The following is an 18,446-nucleotide window of genomic DNA, read 5'->3' on the forward strand; positions in this document are numbered from 1 at the left end:
AGAGGAATAAAATTTGACAAACCTTATATTTTTATGTGGAGGTGGTAAAAGGTTTTATGCCCACCCCCCCCACACACAGTTTTTGTCTAATAGGTCCAAACTAAAAAATTCAATCGCTGTCACATTCTTTTTAAAGCAATATAACTACTCTTTCGGTAAAAAATATTGTCATCTATGCAGCTTTCAGATGTTGGATCCCATTAAAGCAAAACAAATTAACTTCTAAATTCTCATTACTTTACTCTCTCCTTGTTTTATAGTCTAACCCCATTTCTAAGTATTGTCATTTATTCCTCTAGGGCCAAGACGGCAAGTTAGATACCTTGAGGAGATCGAAGACATCATCTGCATCAAGTCGATAATCACAGAGGCGATGGAGAATCTCCACTCGAGTACGAAGAGGTAGGTCTTGAAAACTGGCTTCTCTCAGGGGGTTTGGTTTTCCTTCCTCAAGTTCCCAGCGGTAGTTGATGATGTCTTCTAGGTAGCTATGGAATGTCTGAGACCTAATCAAAGAGTTCCCAATAATAAAAAATTTACCATATGATAACGATGGAAAAGGATATTTGGAGGAATGAAAGGTGATAAATAAAAGGAAGTTGGCACTGATAAAGCAGACATCTCAATTAGGAAGCAACATGGGATGATAAAAAGGATCCAAAAGACCTCTTTATATTTTTTAAATATAGCTCAGTATGCTAATTAATACCTATGTGTTTATGTCTACCTTTATGGCAGACAAAGTGATCTGGAGAATTTCTGGAGTGCTTCAATATTTCTTTCAAATCAAAGGAAAACTTACAACATGCCTAGTAGTGTTCCAATTTATAAATGGTGAAGCAAAAAAAGTGATTTTCCCTAATTACTGTACTTAATGAATAGACATATGTTCGTAGCATCAGACGTGTTACTGTAAAGGACTGTTCCTTTTTCTCTAAGAATCTAAATCTGGTTAGACTAAACGAGTAAATTTTATTCTATGCCTTATGCAGACTGCTAGCCTAGATAAGGAAAAGTTGCCCTATTTTTCAGCTGTATTTCAGTAGCTATAACATTAGTGGAATTTCATTCAATATTAGTCTTTTTTTCATGACAAATTATATTCACTGTATAATGTTAATTGGTTTAATAGCTAAAGTAAGCACCAATATATACTTTTGAATTCATTAGTAAGGAAGAACCAAAAATTATATAATACAATATCTCTTTAAGGTTTGCAAAGTACTTAACAAATACATTTCATTTTTAACCTTACAACAACCCAATGAAGAAACTGAGGCAACAAATGTTATATGATCTGCCCAGGGTCACCCAGATAGTAAATGTATAATGATGATATTTTGACCTTCATTCTTGAAGAAGACCCCAGCATCAGGGAGGCAATGCCATGACAAGCACTTGAATTGGATTTGAGTCAGGGGGGCTGTCACCAGCTTCACTTTCTCCTTCAGAGCTAACTGGGAGCAGCAGCCAAATATGAATGGAGATGACTGCAGATAGCCCTGCAGGTGAGGCAATTAGGCCTAAGTGATTTGCCCAAGGTCACATAGCTACTAAGTGTCAACTGTCTGAGGCTGGATTCCAATTACCATCCTCCTGACTCCAAGGTCAGTGGTCTATCCACCCACCTAGCTGCCCTTAAACCTATATGGAAACATTTGAAATCAGTTCTTTCTGAAGTAGGGTCTTGTCTTCTATCAATGGGTTTATCTAGGATCAAATAAATTAACATAAGTAAAGTATTTTGCACTATATAAATGCTAACTGCTATTGTCTTGTATTATTTTCATGATCATCATTGTTGCCCACTCTGACACTTAATTGCCACGTAAAAAGACACAAAGTGTCAAAATAGCATCTACTATTTTATAAGGGAAAATGAAAAAGACTAAAAAAAAAAAACCTGATAGCAAATAACAATGAATTAAGTTTTCTTTATTTTAAACAAGGAAGCAGCCTTCCAAAAGCTATCTTAGGTTATCAACCCTAAGCCTATAAAATCATGATCTAAAAATTATATTATGGCTACTAAATTTATTTCCATTGTTCAAATTACATTCAAAACTCCAATTTCTGTGCATCAGAAACTCTTCTCCTTTCAAATAGATATTTAAAACAAACACAGAAAAAATCAAGGTGTTAAAAAAATTAGAGGAACTTTTTCTAGTTTAGAAACAAAAGGTGGAAAAAACTGCTTATTTACAAATTTTTTCTCCTACTACCAGGTGCAATTTGATGAGTTACACAAGGTCTTTCTTCTCATTCCTCCCTTATCTTTTGCAATGAAGGAAAGCTGCTGATTTTGAAACACTGCATCATTCTGGGAGCCCTAGTCTGATGTCATGAGGGGGAGGGCAGCAGCTTCATTGCAGCAAGAAGACAGGCTGCTCTGAGAGAGGGAGAACTCTCTTATTCAAACAGTGAAATGAAAGTATGCAAAAATACTAGCCAAGCAAACCTCTGTGCTTATAAACAGTGTTCTTTGTGCTTACAGGCTGTCTGAAAGCCTCCTTTTCTCTCCTAGAACTGCATGTTTGGGATTCCTTTTTTCTTGGATATGGTTGCTTCAATTAACCCAGTTATACTCAGTTTTCATAAGACACCCTCATCTTACCTTACTTACAAGATGTGCCCCTCCCTCTCTTTTAGCTACAGCATTTTTATAAAAACTTTGTATAAGGATACAAATTTTAAAGAATTCATAAGAGCTGTGTAACAACATAAAGAGGGAAAAAGTTTCTCAAGTGTCAGTGAGTTAAGATAATTACAAATTTCCTTACTTTATTTGAGCAAAGTAAGTATTAAATACAGGGGAAAATTGGATGTTGAAGAGGAGAAAGTGGCTTTATAGTTTACTTGAAGAGATCAATAAAATGAACTAACCAATTTAGGCAATCTTTTGCTTACATTCAATTTTGATGCCAGCTGATTGCTTCAAAAATAGTGATGGAGATATTTAAGTGTTAAGCAGACTGTTACCAGACCCATTAGTTCTTTGCACAACTGGGACTACTACCCCCTTCTTTCAGGCAAAAGCTCCAGGGTTCCAAAGTGGACCATTGTCCTATTTATCTCCCCTCCCCCAGTAGCAGAGGGAAAAGCCTGAAGCTATTATCATTCAGCAATCAAGTAAGGTAGTTTGGAAAGGCTAGGGGAGGTCAATTTTAGGGAGTTCCTCCCTCTCCACCCCCACATTACTTACCTCCTTTCTTCATACCAATAAATTTACTGAGCTTAACAAGTTTAACAGTCTGGTACTTTGGGAGTTAGAGGATTTCTGGAGAAATGATAGTAGTGATGTGACATTTGGTTCTTTGCCTACTAGAGTCTAACTCCAAATAACTGGGTTCTCAAACTCTGGAAGGAAGGTCAAGTTGGAATGCTTTTGAGCAAGCACTAAGTTCTTAGGTTCACTGGGTCTTATCACTGTGCTGATCTCAGAATGATTAATTTTTGACCACAGAAACTCAGAGACACTAAATCTACTAACCAGTAGAGTACCTACATAAGCATTATTATGAGACAAATAACTTTGTCCCATAACTCTTCCTAATAATAGTTATTGATATTTAAGGTGGTAAAGTGTTTTTATATAAATATACATTCTCATTTGACCCTCAACACACTGAAATAAATATGAAAATATAATGAATATCACCACTATTTTAAAGATGAGGAAACTGAGGTATGTTAAGTGATTTGTCCATTGTCATACAATTAGAAAAGGTGCAAGAGGTAGAAATTCTAACCCAGTTCTTCTTGAACTCTTAAATCCAGTTCTTTTACCCTAGATTATTTTGCCTTTCAAAGATCAGGAAACCAGTCTAGAGAATGTAGGAATTCCATTGTTAATCGATCTGGCCTTCTGAGAAAGGGATATTGTCGTTCCCCCACAGATAACAGACAATCAGTCAACTAAAGTTTCCAGACCATCAAGATATTAAATGACAACAACTAATGGATATTCAAAATATGACTTTTAAAAGAAAAAGTCTCAATGATTAATATTCTTCTACCCCATCATTAATCTCCCCTTCCCACTGATTTTGAATCCCAGCTGCCATTCTTCAAACCCTATTCTCAGACACCCCCCCCCCACAAACCACATATACGCTTTTATTTCCATTCTCTTCAACCCACACCTTTCCCCATGCCCAAGCTCTAAAGCCCCCTACTTGTCCTCTCTGGAATAGTTAATAAACTAGATTTTATCTTTTATCTTCTTTTCTGGCTCCCTCAATTTTTTTACACTTAGTGAGACTTGATTCTCTTATGGTGAATTTTAGAGTCCTTCATAGTCCGTATCCTGTTTTGTAATATCCTCACTGCCCCAATACTATGAGACCTACGTTGCTGTTCCTTGCTGGCCGGTCTTCCTGACAAATTCTCTCTCCACTCTAGACCCTCAAGCCGGACCTATCAGGTGGAGTTCCTAAAGCTGCAAGTCCAACAAAATTACCAGGGGAACCACCCCACCCCTCATTCAATAAACCCTAGTGTTTCCCAGTCACTCCAATATCAAGCATAAAGTCTTTAGCCATTTAAATCCTTTCATAATCTATTGCCACCCCAACTGTCTCACCTCTAAATACCAATAACACTGACCTCCTTGCCCTTCCTGGGAAGCATTTCCATAGTCTGATGTGCATGTTTGTAATTCTCTCCCTTCTCACATTTATCTCCATCTCCTTCCCATCTTACTTCCTTCAATCTTAGTTTCTTTAATAAGGCTTTCTGGTCCCCTAAGTATGCTATTCCTTCATGCTGTGACTGTATTCCACTTATTCCCTATAGATTTTGTTCATATATGTTGTTTATTGTTGTCAACTCCATTAGACTGTGAGCTCCTTGTCAGTATACTTTTTTTTTTGCCTTTTTTTAATCTCCAGTGCTGAGCCCAGTGCCAGGTCTATAGTCCTGGCACTTAATGTTAGCTGAATCACATCAGTATGCTATGAATAATAAATGTGTGAGTAAAAATTACTTATTGAATGACATACAAAATTATGCTATATAGTTAAGGTAGAGGTAGTAATTTATGGTAAGGGAACATCATGATCAAAACTTCCGATTCTAGTATCAAACTGTATTGCATCAGGAACTTTGAATGGGTATTTTTAAGTGTCTTCCTGGAACAGTTAGAGCCAAGCAAGAAAAACGTAAATATTTAGTTTGGTAATGGCTTCCAGTACAATCAAGATGTGTAAGAAGTAAAGACTTAACTTAAAAAGACAATCGAGATTAATTGGACAATAAAATGTGATACAATTTTTTTTAAAAAGCAATATACATTTCTGATATATATGTGTATGTGTGTGTGTGTGTATTCATATATATATATATATATATATATATATATATATATATATATATATATATATATATATATATATATATATTTGTATATATTATCATCCACCTCCCCCCATGGACTATTAAATAACTGGATTCTATAAGGAGAAAGATCAGCAAATAGAAGGAAAATAACTATTAGGTCAAATGAGATAATTTAGCTTTCAAATTTAAAAGACTATACAGTAAGTATAGTAAGATACAATAACTCAAAAGCACAGAACTTTAAAAGAGAACAATTAAGCTTTTTGGGGAAGGAGTCTGGCTTGGAGGTGGGATGGAGGTGAGGAGAGGTCTAAGGAATCCACATCTAACCAGGCATTCAATTACATTTAAGTCAAAACAAAAGTAGCCTGCAAAGGTTGATTTGTCCTAACATGGGAATAAAAAGACCTTTCTTTCCTTAAATATCAGGCAAAATGTGAGACCAGTGTAAATAGAAACTACATAGAATCAACCTATAGGACTGCTAAGTAAAAAAAATTACAATATATTAAGATAATATTCTGGGGCCAAATTTTGATGCAGTGAATAGAGTGCCTAATCTAGAGTCAGGAACTCATCTTCCTGAGTTCAAATCTGGCTTTAAGCACTTCCTTAGCTAGGTGACCCATGGCAAGTCATTTACCCTGTTTGCTTCGATTTCTCCATCTGTAAAATGAACTGGAGAAGGAATGGCAAACCACTCTAGTATGTTTGCCAAGAAAACTCCAAATGGGGTCACAAAGAGTCAGAAATGACTTAAATGACTCAACTTTAAAACCAAAAAATCATTATTCAAAACATATCAAGTAAGTCAAACTTGATTCAAGTTTTCACATTAAGTAAAATTGAGCAGCCAATCCAAAATCTCAGTTAATTCACTGTCAAGTTAGTCTAAGGGTAGGACCTTTCCATATTTCTTTCTTTTTTATTTTATTTTATTTTTTGCTAGGCAAATGGGGTTAAGTGGCTTGCCCAAGGCCACACAGCTAGGTAATTAATAAGTGTTTTGAGACCAGAGTGAGTTACAAGATAATTTAAGAAGAGTCTGAACCTCTCATACACAATTCACAGCTTTATCTTTATAAGACTGCTTTAAAAGTCATAGTATGACCAATTTTAATCTAGTCTAGTTTTACTTTAGTCCAACTACTTTACTACTACTTAGTTTAGTCTTGACTAAACTAGTTGTTAGTCTTTGACTAACAGACTAAGACTTTTGAGATAATGTGTATAAAGCATCAGAGATACTATCTCTGAAAATGGTCATATTAAGTCTTCTCCTTCCTACTTGACTTTTAATTTGAGAAAACATAATGTGAGTGGTAACTCATTTCTATTCACAAATCAATTTCCCAGAATCAAGTGAGAAGAGATAAAGCTGGGAAATATAAGAAATATACTGGGAAAAGAAAAGAAAACACAACACTGCTCTTCTGTCCAGGATCTAAGTACCAAATGTGTGACATCTGTTAAGTGACCTCTGTGGTTTTCTCATATATAAAATATAGGTTTGGGATCAATGAACTCTCCTAATTCTAAAATATTATAATATAGAATACCTGACGTATTGAATTCATTTTTATTTCATTGTGATTTAATTTCTTCATCTATAAAATGTAAGATCCATTTGGAAAACACATTGGGTTTTGAATGCAAAAAGTACTGTTAAAGAGACTCATTTTAATAAACATTGAGGATTCCTCATATATGAAACCTGAAGAAACAATGAATCTTATTTGCAGGATATTTTAAAAACCACAATCCTGTAAATTATGTAAAATTCTGTCACATTAATTTGTTTAAAGGCCAGTGAATAAGACCAGGAGGAAAGAAGGCAATATTTAATTTTTATTAAATATTTTTATTATTTTATTATTTATTATTTCTATATTGCCTATGCTTCTTGATGTTATCCTGTAGTCCCTTCCCTCTTCCATTGGGCTATCCCTTGTGAGAATAGAGAAAAATAAACTCATCCAGCAAAAACAAAAAGCCAACATATTTTTCAACATCTGAAATCCCATGGAGTGCTCTGTACCCAAATGTAACTTATGTTACATTTGCAAAGGAGTACTGACTCTGAGGTCAAGTTTGATTATTACATTAGGATTCCAGTTTGTTGTTCTTTTTTTCTTTGACAAGTGCTATAGGTCAATGTTTTGTTTTCTGGTTCTGCTGACTTAATTCAGCTTATATTGGTGTTGCTGAGCTTACCTATAGTCATTGTTTCTTTGGGGGCAGCAGCGTTCTATGAATGTAAAATACAACAAATTGTTTAACCATTCATCAATCAATGAACATTGGATTTTAGTTCTCTCTGCTAAACTGTATTTATTATACCTTTAGACGTATTGTATTCATTTTACTCCAATGTGGTATAAGATCCATTGCTTGCAACAGCTAGGTATACCTTATTTCAGAGGAATACTAACTGTCAACAATGAATCTATTTGCATATACCGAGTTGTGAAGTAGTTTTTGGCTACTGACTGGTTGTGATTTGTTGGGGAATTACGAAATCTTGTAAAAGTGTAAACTGCTCTCCTTCCCAAGAAATACTTCACTCAAAAGATTACTCACGTGATATCCCTCCTCTGATAGCAGCCCTGAAGCAGGGAGGCGATCAGGTCGCTGATAAACTCCACGTCATCCCTATGAAGGGCGGCTTCTAATTCCTAATGAGAATGAGAGAGAGAGAGAGAGAGAGAGAGAGAGAGAGAGAGAGAGAGAGAGAGAGAGAGAGAGAGAGAGAGAGATTGCAAGATCAAACACAGATGGTGATTTCACAAAATTCCTTCTGGCCCACTAGCAGCAGGAAGCTCCAAGCAGCTTAAAGGTTAGGACAGCAGCAGGAGCTCCTGGGATGGCTCAGCCCTGCCCTGCCCCCACAGACACCTGGGCAACCCAGAGCTGGAGCCCAGTTTCCCTGGAGCATACTGTTGTTAACTCATGGGTAGCAAGTCTCATTCCTACTCAAGGACAAGATAAAAGAAGGAAATATATCTTTTCCCTTTAATTTTATCATTGTTAGATATAAGAGCTAAAGACTATGCTTATTTTAATGACAATCAAGTAAACAAAGAAAAATAAACATCTGATTAATTAAAAAGTATACTTTGGTTATATTGTTGGTCCTACAGCAAAGACTATTGTCTCAGATTTAAAGAATAGCCTCAGAACTTAGTGCGTGGCAAGCCTTATTTGGTGATATTACAATTATATAATTAATGAAAAATTACTAGTCTGAAAAGCATTGTGTTTCATCTTGCATCACCTAGGAAAATGAGGTAATGTCTGTACTAATAGAAAACTAACTGTAGGTGAAATGCTGTTGTCTTCCTTGAAGGCTTTAGGATGACCAGTCTCAAAGCTCCAAGTGAAAACGGCAGCAGAATATTCTTCTAGGGAATACCAGCCTACCCAAAAGAGACAATGCTACTGTTTGAGCAGAAGTAATATGGTCAGAAAGTGTCATCAATTCTTAAACTAGATTGTTATTTTTGGCAAGGGTCTGTAATGTTGACTGCAAACAATTTTCTCATGAGCCCTTTTAGCACACACTTTAAATAAATCATAACAAGAAGTCACAAAACACAGATGATTCAACTACCTATGAATCTGGGTAACAGTTCTCAGTTTATGACTGCCAATCACCATCAGATCTTAACACCAATTACATGGTCCTTTGCCCCAGTAATCTTATAATAACAAGTGACATTAATAGAACATTAAGCTTTTAAATACATCATCACATTTGATAATGAGCTAATTACAATCCAAATCTTTATCCTCATATTAAAGAAACTGAAAATCAGTTTTTTGAGTATTGCCCATGGTCACAAATGGGTAGCCAAAAAAGCAGGGTATTATTACATAAAAATAAGATTTTCAAGTGACCAGGAAATGGAATGGTGTCCTAGGTCCCAGGGCCAGCTAAAAGGATTTAGTAATGGCCTGGCCAATTCCTGAGTACTCAAGATGCAGAGGGAGTCAAGAGTCTGGCCCTTAGAATTCTCACCTTTTTAGGTTCCTGGCTTGCCCTGGGGGAAGGCATCAGGAGTCAGTAGGGAAAAAGAACTCAGTTACACTGTTCATATCAGGGTTCTTTCTTGGACTCTAGGGAAGGAAGAAGTCCGAAATGTTTCCTGCCTTGGTTCTTCTAACATGGGCAGCAAAAACCAGCAGCTGAAGACCCCCTAAGGCTCTCTAGTTCCTACAACACCATATGGATTTGCTCTCTAGAAAGGCAGCCACTGTAGTAGAAGCTACTGGCAGTTCCAAACATCCTATGTTTGTGTTTGTGTGTGTGTGTGTTGTGTGTGTGTGTGTGTGTGTGTGTGTGTGTGTGTGTGTATCCATCTCTTATGTAATACTTTGTCCTCTAGATTTAAAAACAGGCCAGGTCTCAGAAGCTGAATATGTGTGAGTGAAGGGATGGATGATGGATGGCCTCCCTGTTCTCTTCTTCTAAATGAGGAGGAGGCAGGCCTGGCAGCAGAACCTTTCCTTGTCTTCTGGTCTACTCTTCCCTGGGGACAGGAGCAAAAGCCAAGCTTCTCAGGGTTATCAAACACTAGAGTTTTAGTTGTTTCTCTTTCATGCTTATCTAGTCTGTTTCACCTTTTTTTTTAAAGGCCAGTATCAAAGTTTTGAAGACAATTGTCTTATCATTTCCAACTAAGTTGCAACAAACACTGTTAATACTTTACTCTTTTTTTTCCCCTCAGTGTTTTTCTTTAGGATTCTGGACCTGTTGTTCTTTCAGTCTAATTGTTGTGATTTTGTCTAGTTATGACAAGTGTCTCCTAAAAGAGTTTTCAAATGAGTTACTGACTTCCCCCTTCTCCCTGACAGGGCAAAGTGGAGACTGGTCAAAATCACTGGGTATTTTTAAATATAATTACCACATAAATTCATCTGCTTTATTAAATGAAAATAGAGTTCAAATCCAAATCTGCAAAAGTGAGAATATATGATTTGACTCAGATGCTACTCCCCACATTTGAAAGTGAATTATATAAATTCAAAATTAACTAATCTTTGTGTAGAACTTAAAAGTAACCAAGTTATAATTATGAAAATAACTTTGGTTACAAATACAGTAAGCTGGTTAAAAAACCCACAAGCTTCTACATGATTTATTAATATATGAATAAGATATGAAATAACATGAAACAAAAATTTGACAACTGTTATTTTTTTTAATGCAATATAACCCTTTGTGACAAATATACAACCAATTTACCTTTTTTTTTTTGTAAAATGGTGGGATTAAGTGACTTGTCCAAGGTCACACAGCTAGGTAATTATTAAATGTCTGAGGCTGGGTTTGAACTCAGGTCCTCCTGACTCCAGGGCCAGTACTCTATCCACTGTGTGCCACCTAGCTGCCCCACATAACCAATTTAAAAAGACAATCTATCAGAACAGCTGAAAATAGTTTAAGCAAAGGTAACAAATAACAGAATCTACAGAATACAAAGTATAAGCCCCAAATCCAAAGATAAAATATATATTTTTTGAATTTTACGTTTCCCCCCAAATCCACATCCCTTCCCCCACAGAAGGCAGTCTGATAGTATTTACATTGTTTTCATACTATACATTGATCAAAATTGAATGTGTTGAGAGAAAAATCATATCCTTAAGGAAAAATAATATAAGAGATAGCAAAATTACATAATAAGATACCTTTTTTAAGAAAATTAAAAGGTAATGGTCTTTGGTCCATAAGATAAAATCTTATACACAGACATACAAATACAGAAAAATTAAAATTCACAAATACTGTTACTGATGGAAAGAAAGGCTGTGACTGCTTTTGTAGCTCAATTAGAACAAAATACAGATCACATATTAGTTTTAAAAAGATCATATTGCGATGTGATTTGTTTTATGTTGCAGAACTGCTTGAAGTTGAGAAATATGAATGAGGAGTTACAATTTTAAACCGCTGACACCTTTGTAAAAAACTAAAAAAAAAATCTATTACAAGGAAAGTTCTTTGAACTTTATGGGGCAAGACAATAATAATTCTGTATTACTGAAATTCAATCAGGCTTCCCCACACCAAAGGGCTCTAAAGGAAGTTTGAGTTAAAAGAAGAAATTACTATTTTTGGTGGATAAGGATGAAGCAAATACATTTTATACCAAAAACTTTCCTGACTCTTGTGTATTCAGAGTCTTATTTTGAAAAACCAAATACACTACAAGGTCCTCATGGTCACACTCTAATCCTGAAATATAAAGTTAAATAGCATTTATGAAGCAGTTTGATAATAAATTTTCCCAATTACATTTTTGTTTTATAATTTTGAAAATATTTGCCCAGCAAATGAAATAAAGAATGAATAAAGAAGCCACGTGCTTTGACAAAATATGATACACTTGGTCTTATGTCATCTGAAAAATAACAAAACTAATAAATATGTAGGTTGAAAAAAAGCATTTGAACCTGAAAATTTTATGATTGGCAATACATATAGAAAAACCATGTGGTGATTGTTTATCATTGAGGAAGGAAGGAAAGACACTTTTATTAAGGATCTACTTAGGTGCCAGTGAATGAGCTAAGTGCTTTAGGAATAATTATCTCATCTGAGATTCCCAACAACTAGGGAGGTAGGTGGCTATTATGCTCATTTTACAGTCTGAGAACCAAGGGTGAGAACAGGTTCAAGTGAGTGACCTGGGTAGAAGGGTGGAGGGTGTTAAGGTAGGATGAGCAAAAAACCTGGGTTCAAATCTTGGGTGGCACACTTAATAGCCATGTAACTATGGGTGTTGTCACTCAGAGTTTCAGTTTACTCATTTCTAAAATGCTTACAGCTTTCCTATCTACCTTATGTAGTTACTGTGAGATAAATTCATCATGAACTATGTAATTAAAACTTAATAAGGAGAATTATGGGTTCAAAGCTATCCCATTCACTGATAAACCAGGAGAATAGAATTATAAAAAAAATGTCAATAGCAAAAAATCAACATACTGAAATCAGAACTACCCAGTTCCCCATCCTTCCCCAGGGTTCTCCAGTATCTTGATGAGGTGAGGCTGAGGGGAGTAAAATCTCCAACTAAGATTCTAGCCTTACCAATAGTATTTCCCCAATTTTAAATCAGACTAGCCTTTACAAAGGAATATTTACTTCAAAGCTCTAACAGAAGAAAATATACTAATATCTCTCTCCCTAATATCTGGGGGTGGGGGGGTGGGAAGGAAATAATATCCCAGGCAGATCTCAGTCTAGAGCAGGGGGATTAGATTCACAGTTTAGCTCAGTTCCTATACAGCATTATTCCCATCAAATTCCAGAGTCCCCCGGGCTTGTGTCTCAGAGACACTGATTTCTCTTGATTCCCAAGCTGGGCTGGAGGTAACATCTGGCCTGGAATTTGGGGCTCTAAGATCACCATAGCTCATTTCGGAGTTCCCACTCCCAGATTTGGAACTCTTCTTCCCTTCACTCAAGAGCTGAAGAAGACAAAGAAAATAAGACTAATATATCAAGACTTTCTCAGCACCAGGGGTTAAAGGTAATGGACAATGTGGCCCTCTAGGGCTTCCTAATTACAGCATCAAGCCCTTGGTGAGTTCTTTCCCTTAAGGATGCACTAGAAAAGATACTTGTAAGCCTGTGTGCTCCATCAAGTAAATTTTAAAATAGTGGCAGGTCTGGCTAGGCAGTCAATGGAAAGAGACTCCTCCCAAATACATGCAGAATGCTATCTCCCAGAAGCAGGTCCCTTGAGTCTGCCATTGGGTGCCTCTATCATAAGAGATCTGGAAATGACTGTGAGAAGAGTGAGAAAATATCTCTCCCCTTTCCTTTGTTGCATACATGTATTGAGTTACTTTAATAAACTATCCGTTTCTTCCCTTAAAAAAATCCCAAAACTTTATTACAAAGTATGTGGGGGACAGCAGCAACTTATTCAGAAATTAATTTTTTAAAAACAATAACAACTTTTGATCCCACTCTTGATTAAATTCATTTGTACTCAAAAGGGAATGTCTCATTTCATCAAATTCATATTTTCTGAAAGATACCAAATGACTTAGAAAAATTAAACATTATGTTCTTAGAAAAATCAAATTTCAGACAATCACAAGAGAAATGGAAAGATGTAAACAGTGTAAAAGCAGGTTGATGCATATAACCAGAGAGGACTTGTGTGAAATGGTATTAATGAATGAGGGAGCTCTCAGAAGGATAAATAACCCAGGCCTGGCTCCAGGGCAGCATTGGTAGCACAAAAGGTCAGAGCATCAGAGGAGCTCTGCAGCATATTGAATAGATCACATGTGGAGGATTTACCAGAGCTCATCATGCATCACCTGCCCATCAATAAAAGACTTCTTGAAAATGTATTACTGGCCTTTTCCTTGATTTTTTCCATCTCATGTAGAGAGAAGACATCTGATTCTTTTTCCCAGCACTGATTTTATTGGTCTAGGTCCTACTTTTCCTGAGGGAGGATCCCACTACCCCTCTCTCATCTCTCTGGGTTGGTACACATCTCTTTCCCCCCCCAATATTCCCCATATGGTAGGCAATCTATGAGCGATGAGCTTCTCTGAAACTAGCCTGTACTGTCCTCAGAATACAAACTCTATGTGTGTATGTATGGTCTTCCCAAACCTGATGATCCTTAAGAGTAGGGACCCTGTCCTAGCCAACCTTTTTATCTCCTCTAATACCTAAAAAATATTTGGAATCTTATTTAAGATCTCTTACAGAATATGTTCTTTAGGCACATCTTTAAGATATTAGGTCATGAGGAAGTAAATTGGTTCAGCTATTGAAATGAAGGACTGAGGCATTGCTTGATCAGAGGAAATTGTTAAAAAAAAATTAAAGAAAAGGGGGTGAAACTTAAAAAGAACCTTTTCAGAGGTTTTCTGAAGAACAGCTAATTTTAAGTCTTTTTAAAAAAAGATTTAGTAAAAAACCTATTCTTTTCTATAATTCATCCTAGAGCTTGAAGTGTTAGACTGAAGCAGTCAGCATTCACTTTTCAACATTCACCTCCTTTTGCCTTTGCCCTTTCTTTGAATATAAAATGTTGAGTCTAGAATCTGAAGTTTTCTTCCCAGGGAGGTACTGCTAGTCCTCTTCCTCAGTCTACAACTTCTAGAGAAGCCGATGAGAGTAAAACAGGATTATTTTCTTTGCTGCTGTTGTTACAGCTCATTTATGAAAAGTCTTTAACATCTTTCTACCTTCACATGACAAAGGACCAAGGCAGGTAGTATTATTAAAGCAAAATATCCACAGTATTAAGAGTGAAACCACCTCCAGAAGACACTATGAAACTGAATAAAAACATATTTATTAAAGGCATTTCTGTATATATGCTAGGCAGTGTTCTAGAACTGGGAATGCAAACAAACAAGCAAGCAATACATTCCTGCCCTAGAAACTTCTGTAAGTGGAAACTGAAAGTTCAGAAAGTAGGAAGTGACTAAGTGGCTGACATTGCCCTCCATAAAGAACCCAGGCCTGCAAAGTCTCAAAATAAAAGGTAGTGAGATTATGCAGCATATGATTAATTCCTAAAATGTGCTTCAACTACAAAATAGCCTTACCCCCAACCGACTGACCTCTCCTTTGTTTCTAATTCTGTACCATCACCTTTGCTATCACAAAAAAGTGCTGTTAATATTATTTTGTAATGTCTGGTATTGGCTAAGAAATAGAATGGTGGACCAGTGGAATAGACTAGGTGAAATAACAGGAAATGATTATAGTAATCTGCTGTTTGATAAACCCAAAGAGTCCAGCTATTGGGATAAAAACTCTCATAAAAACTGCTGAGAAAATTGAAAATTAGTATGGAAGAAACTGAGATTAGACCAACACTTCAAACCCTATACCAAGAAAAGATCCAAATGGATATGAGATTTAGACATAAAAAACAATATTATAGGGGGCAGAGGATCGTGTCTTAGGTGCTTTCTCATAAAACTTCTAAACTAAGGTCTCTAACTAAATTTTCAAGAGACAGAACCCACAGAGGGATCCAGTGAGGCAGTTCTACTCAAGGTAACCTGGAAAAGAGCAGAAAGGCTCTGCTCCCCGGGGTCAGAGGGGCGGCCCGCCAGAGGGGTGGCCCATCAGAGCGGCTCACAGCAGTGGGGGAGTTACCTGACCTATGCCCTGGGGAACACTGGGCACAAATTGGGGGAACAGCGGGGGGACCTCTGCCAGAGCAAGCACATGGAAGCCCAACCCTCAGGGCAAACAGCAAGCAGTATGCCAAGGCAGTCCAGATCCAGGAAACAGAAGCAGGCAGAGCAGTGAGTCTATATTTTTTTGGGGGAGGGGGCATTTTGTTTACTCTTAAGAATATTTTATTAATGTATAAAAAAATTGTACAAAATGAGAATAAATATTAAATAAAAATATTATAAGCAAACTAGAAGATTGAGGACTAGTTTACCTGTCAGATCTATGGAAAGGGAAGCAGTTTATGACTAAGGAAGAGATGGAGAACATCACTTAAAACTACTGTAACCAAGATCAAAAGAAATGTAGTAAACTGGGAAACAATCTTTACAACTAGTATTTCTGACAAAGGACTCATTTCTAAAAATATACAGAGAACTGAGTAAAATTTTGGGGAAAAAAAGCCATTACCCAATTAACAAGTGATCAGAGGATGTACAAAGGCAATTTACACATGAGGAGATCAAAGCAATCCATAAGACATATGAAAAATTGCTCTAAATCATTACTTACTAGAGAAATGCAAATTAAAGCACCTCACACCTCTCAGATTGGCCAATATGACCAGGAAGAATAACGATCATTGTTGGAAGGGTTGTGGGAAATCTGGGACACTATTACATTGTTGGTGGAGCTTTCTGGAGAGCAGTTTGGAACTACATCCAAAGGGCAACAAAAATGTGCATACCCTTTGATCCAGCAATACCACTACTGGGCCTATACCCTAAAGAGATGATGAAAAAGGTAAAAATATCACTTGTACAAAAATATTCATAGCAGCCCTGTTTGTGGTGGCAAAGAATTGGAAATCAAAAGTGAATGTCCTTCAATTGGGGAATGGTTTAGCAAACTCTGATATATGTATGTCATGGAACACTACTGTTCTAGTAAGAAACCAGGAGGGACGGGAATTCAGGAAAGCCTGGAGGGATTTGCATGAACTGATGCTGAGTGAGATGAGCAGAACCAGAACACTGTACACCCTAACAGCAACATGGGGGCAATGATCAACCTTGATGGACTCATTCATTCCATCAGTACAACAATCAGGGACAATTTGGGGCTGTCTGCAATGGAGAATACCATCTATATCCAGAGAAACAACTGTGGAGTTTTAACAAAGGCCAAGGACTATTTATCTTAAATTTAGGGAAAAAACCTGATATCTTATTGTCTGATCTTAATACCCCTTAAACTTTATGTTTCTTCCTTAAGGATATGATTTCTCTCTCATCACACTCAATTTGGATCAATGTATACCATGGAGACAATGTAAAGACCAACAAACTGCCTTCTGTGTGTGTGGGGAGAGGAAGATTAGGGGGAAAAATTGTAAAACTCAAAATAAATAAAATCTTTAAGTAAAAAAAAAAAAACCAAAAGTATTTTTGGCATACATAGGGACTTTCTTATTCCTAGATTCCCCTGGATGCTCTTTGTTGAGTCCTTTCAATTATGTGTAATTGTCTATGATTCTTATTTAAGTTTTTTTTACCAAAGAGATTGGAATGATTTAATTAAATCAATTAGGTTTTTTAGCATGATTTGAGGCTAAGTTCTTAACATTTTTTTAAAATAACTTTATTCATCTAGAAATGACTACTGTTTTGTTCTTACTTCTTTAGATCCATGTTACATTCCAATGCTGTTGTGAGATTTGATTGTCTTGGAGGACTCCAGGCAAGGGCTATTTATGTATTCCATTGCTGTGTGAAGAACCACCCACATTCAAGCAGTGGTTTATTTTTTCTCTTTTTGTCTGTGTGTGTGTGTGTGTGTGTGTGTGTGTGTGTGTGTGTGAGAGAGAGAGAGAGAGGAATCTTAAGCCCTAAACTTACTTAAATCAGGTGAGGCCTAACTCATTCCCTCTAGAAGACTATAAATTCCCTGTGGACAGGGCCTATTGCTAAGCACCTTACAAATATTATCTCATTTTATCCTCACAACAGCCTTGGGAGATAGCTGTTATCATCCCTGTTTACAGTTGAGGGCATTGAGATAAACAGAGATTTAAGTGACCTCCTCAGAGGTCAGTCACACCATATTTTAAATGTGTGAGGCTGCATTTGAACTCAGATCTTCCTAACTCAAGGGCTTGGGGATATGTTTACTTGTCATCTAACTACCTCTAGAACCAGTTTTAAAATATATATATATATATATATATATATATATATATATATATATATATGGTAATGCTGTTGTGGTTTCCTAAGTCAATATGTAGTCTGCAGTGATTCTATTTTGACATAACTGCTCTACAATTTGTAAAATACTTTCACAACAAAAGCTCTTAAATAGATAGGAGCACCCATATTTTAAAATAAGGATGGAAGACATTTTACTTAAGACTGCAAAAGAATAGTAGAAAACAGTTTTTTTTTTTGTGGTTATAAAAAATAATTACAGGCATCTGTACATTTTTCATGAAACTTGAAATTTATAAAAATCAGTTTTGGGGACCCATAGAACACTATGATTATTCAAGAAAGCAGTGATGTGAAATTTTCTTACATTTAACTTTAATATACCTAATATTTATGGGAAAACATATACTTATTTATGTGAACTAATGAACCCACCAAGGTCTATCTGTTCCAGCCCAACTTTATCCAAAATCTACTGGAATGTTCCCTCTTTACCCCAAACCTTCCTACCAATGACGATTTTCTGCCCCCCTCTCAACTCCCTGGAACTCACCCATTTCCTTCCCCCATTGGAGGGAGCCCAGAACACTCATCTGACCCTTGGCATAATAGACTCCTTCTAAGAGTCTGAGCCCTGACAGTTCCTGGCTGAGGCAGACATAAGCTCTCATACTTCTTTGTTGACCAAAATCTTTCTAGTAAGATGGAGACTTAACTTCCAAGATGGATGT

General features: G+C 36.4%; 1 protein-coding gene across 3 annotated transcripts in view; it reads right to left on the reverse strand.

Annotated features, from left to right (window-relative positions):
- CECR2 (CECR2 histone acetyl-lysine reader) overlaps positions 1-18,446 on the reverse strand; it is a 161,541-nt gene that overhangs the window by 57,178 nt on the left and 85,917 nt on the right. For 2 of the 3 annotated variants that reach the window (XM_074194957.1, XM_074194956.1), the window contains exons 2-3: positions 7,918-8,012; positions 323-506 (exon numbers count right to left, since the gene is read on the reverse strand). In XM_074194957.1, coding sequence (XP_074051058.1) covers positions 323-506; positions 7,918-8,012 — 279 coding nt within the window. Of the gene's footprint in view, positions 1-322; positions 5,317-7,917; positions 8,013-18,446 lie in introns of those variants that run through there. The other variant, XM_074194958.1, reaches the window with a different exon arrangement.

This window comes from Macrotis lagotis, chromosome 7 (assembly GCF_037893015.1).
Source record: "Macrotis lagotis isolate mMagLag1 chromosome 7, bilby.v1.9.chrom.fasta, whole genome shotgun sequence".
In the NCBI taxonomy this organism is placed as follows: Eukaryota; Metazoa; Chordata; class Mammalia; order Peramelemorphia; family Peramelidae; genus Macrotis; species Macrotis lagotis.